Source organism: Catharus ustulatus, chromosome 1 (assembly GCF_009819885.2).
Source record: "Catharus ustulatus isolate bCatUst1 chromosome 1, bCatUst1.pri.v2, whole genome shotgun sequence".
Classification (NCBI taxonomy): domain Eukaryota; kingdom Metazoa; phylum Chordata; class Aves; order Passeriformes; family Turdidae; genus Catharus; species Catharus ustulatus.
Window position 1 is genome coordinate 118,397,027 of NC_046221.1, and position 4,604 is coordinate 118,401,630.

General features: G+C 41.1%; 1 protein-coding gene across 1 annotated transcript; it reads right to left on the reverse strand.

Annotated features, from left to right (window-relative positions):
- Positions 1-654: 654 nt before the first annotated feature.
- SNAI2 (snail family transcriptional repressor 2) lies at positions 655-4,360 on the reverse strand. The gene is made up of 3 exons (XM_033065164.2): positions 4,043-4,360; positions 2,929-3,474; positions 655-1,938 (listed from the first exon to the last, which is right to left on the reverse strand). The coding sequence occupies exons 1-3, from the start codon at positions 4,119-4,121 to the stop codon at positions 1,757-1,759; spliced, it is 807 nt and encodes a 268-aa protein (XP_032921055.1). The 5' UTR covers positions 4,122-4,360; the 3' UTR covers positions 655-1,756.
- Between the last annotated feature and the right edge of the window lie 244 nt (positions 4,361-4,604).

Consider the following 4,604-nt stretch of genomic DNA (forward strand, 5'->3'; position numbering starts at 1 on the left):
TCATGTAGTTCAGATCTTTGAGTACTTAGTCAAATCACCTGAGGAAAGATTTCTACTTTTTATTATGGAATAATTTCTGTCCTGTGATATATTAGATGATAGCAAGTAGTAATGTATTAACTTGACAGTTCTGATATGCAATACATTTTAATAAAATATCTTTAACCATCTTGAAATTGCCATATAAAGTATATTATACTGTGACTTGACTACTACTTTAAAAGACCATCATGCAAACATTGCTGAACTCCACTGACTTTAATGAACTTTGGATCAGGCCCATGTTCCTTAATGTGAAAGTCTCAGGGGAAGTACCATGAGGCCTCTCTAACAGCATCCTTTCTTCTGTTAACATGCAAGAAAAATGCATTGCTCTTAAATGTTGTTGATAAAATATATTTCACAATGTTTTCATAGTGTTTTAAGTAAGAGAAAAGCAAGTGTTTTAAAGCACTCATTAGAAAAATGAAGTGCATGGTTTAAAATCTTTTAAAATACAATGTATATATTCCTTTCTAATGTTTTGAACTTGTGGAGTTAGTCTTCACATCTGAAATTCACTTTTATCTTCATTTGGTCACAGAGAGACTTTTACATTTTTCTATGTTCCAAAGCGTGCACACAATTGTTTAATTAGAACAAACAACAGAAATCTTACTTAAAAATGTTTATTGTAAAAAAGTGGCTAGAAAACAACATCAATTTCACTTCACACTTTCTTCAAGTTATCTATAGATGCTGCTATGGGCAACAATTTGCTTTCATTCATAACACATTCAATCATATAAAAATAAAAATATTTACATTATGTCCACATACTTTACAAAATCATCAATAAAAAAAGGCACTTGGAGGGGTAATGCTGAAAATATTGCATTTCCTTTGTGCATTTAAAAAAAAATAATTGTAAAACTCCCATGGATCCCCTCTCTTGCACTTATTCCCGTTTTTTAAAACAAAAATGAAGTTTAGATGAACTATTCCATACTAAAGGATGGTCAAGCATGCACCAGGAATGTTTGAAGCTACAGTATTATCTTTTTTTATTTATTTATTTTTTTAAGGCATATGCAGTTAATTTGTGGCTATGTTTTGTTTGTACATTCTCTTACACTTTTTTCCCTCTTTTAGTTATGCAGTTTTAAAGCATTTCAGGTCATTAATGAAGGCCTTGGCTCCTAATAAAATAAAATAAAAAAAACCAGAAATGAATAATATTAAACATTTACTAAGGTAAACTTGGAATACTTTTTAAGGCACCTGAGATAAATGGTGTCTAGCAAAATTCACTTGGGTAGTTTTTTCATTAAAATTTCCACCTAAAATACTGTTTCTTTGGTTGAAATGGCTTGGCAGGAATGTATTGTTAACTTTGAAGCCTTTTCTAAGCAAGAAAAGATGACCTACATTTGGCTTCATCTATAAAGAAAGCTGATAATGCTTCTTCCTTTAGATCTACTTGAAATGTCATGCATGGCGTCTTTCCCCCTATTTCAGAATTCACACTTAAAAATGCAAATGTATGGCAAAATAGACTACTTAAAGCTCATTTCTACTGACATTCTAAATTCTTCCACTAGTTTATTTGTTCGCTTGTTTGGTGGTGTTTTGGTTTGGTATCTTTGTTTTTTGGTTTGGTTTTTTATTATTTTTTTTGGCTGAAAAGTAGATGAGAAAACGCCTTTGGATTTCCACTTATCATTTGGAACAGAAGTGGAGAAATGCATTGAGTCCAGGTAAACATTGACAGCATGACTCAGTGTGCTACACAGCAGCCAGATTCCTCATGTTTGTGCAGAAGAGACATTCTGGAGAAAGTTTTGGAGCAATTTTTGCACTGGTATTTCTTCACATCTGAGTGGGTCTGCAGATGAGCCCTCAGATTGGATCTGTCTGCAAAAGCCCTGTTGCAGTGAGGACAGGAAAATGGCTTCTCTCCTACAAAACAAACATCAAGAGAAAATAGGATAAATATTAAAAAAACCCAAAAAAACAAAAAACCCAAAACCAGCATGTTTGGGACAGGTAATTCCTGCTTTTATCCTAAGAAAAAAAATAGAACAAATAGAAATGACTTGTTATAAGCAAAAAAAAAAAAAAAATCTCATGAAAAGTTAATCAGGCCACAGATAGAGCAGCTTTCAGCACTGCTGGCTCTTTTGCAGAGCCCCAGTCTATTGAGACTATGTTGTGAAGTGCAGTCTCTGAAAACAAGCTGCTGACACCTTCTGCATCTACAGGTGCATGCAGCACTTTTAGACTGGGCTCCTTCCAACATTCCCAAATATTTTCATAGAACATTTTCTCCTTAGTGCTGTGTGAATTACTGAGGAACAAGAGCTTTGAAAAGCAGCGAACAGCTGTACAGACATTACATTGAACCCAGTGTTATACTCAAAACCCATTTTTACCTCAATAGAAAAAACCCAACCACTTTGCTGATGATGGGTTTCTAATTCTTAAGGACCTGAGGCAGTACATGCAACACTTGCCAGCTGCTTAAGGAGTCAGAAAGCAGCCCCTCATGCATCGCCTGGTTTTTTGCTGCCTGATTTCAGAGGCAGTTGGAGCCTTCTCAAAGTTAGCAATTTCCAAACCCTAAAAGTTAACATAACATCCTTAAAGCAGAAGCTTCAGCTAGTGGAAATGGGCTAAACCATCCTAAAATTACCAAGGAAGCAGTGCTGATTTATGCCAGTATCTGGCTAGCAGTTATGAGACCATGCTAAACTCCCCCCCTATCCCACCTTCCCTCTCTCCCTGCAAGAGGGACAATTTAGCCTTTTAATGGTTCATTGGAAATTCTGCAGACACATTTCAAGGTTAGCTAAGAAACGCTGCTGGCTTTTCCACCTGTGGAGAGAAATAGCAAAAAGACATCCCGATGTTATAGCAACAAGAAACTGCAAATGTAACGCTTGCCCTTACCAGTGTGAGTTCTAATGTGTCCTTGAAGTAGCCAGGGTCTAGAGAAAGCCTTGCCGCAGATCTTGCAGACACAAGGTAGCGTGTGGGTCCTGATGTGCATCTTTAGCGCTCCCAGGCTGACATACTCCTTGTCACAGTACTTGCAGCTGAACGACTTCCTAGACTGGGCATCGCAGTGCAGCTGCTTGTGTTTGGCCAACCCAGAGAAAGTCGAATAGGTCTTGTTGCACAAACTGCACTGGAACTTCTCAGCTTCGATTGCATGAGGGTCTGAAAGCTTTGATTGGATTCTCTCTTCTTCATCGCTAATGGGGCTTTCTGAACCGCTGTGATCTTTGGAGGAGGTGTCAGAAGGTGGAGGTGGGCTGACTCTTCCCAAAGATGAGGGGTATCCAGAAAGCGGAGAGAGGTCACTGGGTAATGGAGACGGCAGCAGCCCAGTTGTAGTCCACACAGTAATAGGATTGTAAGCTACTGAGCTCAGGATCTCTGGCTGTGGTATGATAGGGACTGGATAGCTTTCGTACAGGTATGGGGATATAATCACTGGAGAAAGAAGAATATTTTAAGGTAAGAAAACTAAAAAGTATTTCAAAAAGCAGCAGAATTAACACCTTAAGGATTAAAAGCTGCATAAATGAAACACTCCGTAGGGTAATCTGAATATAAGAGGGATTCAGGAAATACAGTTTCATACATATATTGTGATGGGTAGAGACAGTGCCCTTGAACAGGCAAATTGCAGCTGGAGAGTCCCTTCAAGGCGGCACGCTGCTTCTAAATCTGTGCAGCCTGACACAATGAAGCAGTGAAACTTCCTGAAAGATTTGAATTCAGGTTTCAATTCCTCCACCAACAGATACAGAACAGGAAAACTCCAAATCCTCTCTGAGTAACTTGAGTTCAAGTGGATGAGCAAACTTTCATGATTCATTCTGGTCAGCACTGACATATTTCTCAAAACTCCCTCCTTGTAAGCAGGGGAAAACAGAGCAAGCAATGAACTAACCCGTCCCCTGCAGCCCGCAGAGCAATCCCACCCCTCCTCAGCACCGCCACGCCACGACCGCAGCTTTAGGAGCGACGCGGTGGCACCGAGATTTCATTTTGTTACCTGTGTGAGTGTCCAGCTCGCTGTAATTCGGCTTCTTGGATGAATTGAAATGCTTCTTGACCAGGAAGGAGCGTGGCATTTTGGAGGCAGGGTGCGTGCTGCTGGCAGTGTGTGTCCTTGCGGTGGTGCCGGGGGCGCAGCGCAGCACACGCGGTGTCACTGCGGGCGCATCGGTGCCGCTGCCGCTCCCTTCGGCGCCGCGCAGCCCATCCACTCCCGCCTGGGCAGGGGCACTGCCGAGCCGCCTTGAAAAGTGCCGTAAATACCCACGAGTCAGGTGCAGGGGGGAAGGGTTTTCCGCTCCTCCAATCGCTTCGGGATGTTCTCAAGCACTTTTCCAAAGAGGCTGTTTTTCTGGGAGGGCTCTGGGGCTGCTGGCTGTGGGATCCAATCCCGGTCGGAGGGTTTGGTTCAGGTTTCAGCTCCTCCCGCTGGAGACAGCTGTGAACGGGGGAAGAGAGCTCTAGCAGAGCGCGTTGCCCTGCGCCGAGGTGGGGGGATGTGGCTCTGTAGAACTGCAGTCTACATAAATGTATTGCTCAAAATTCTTGAAAATAAAGGT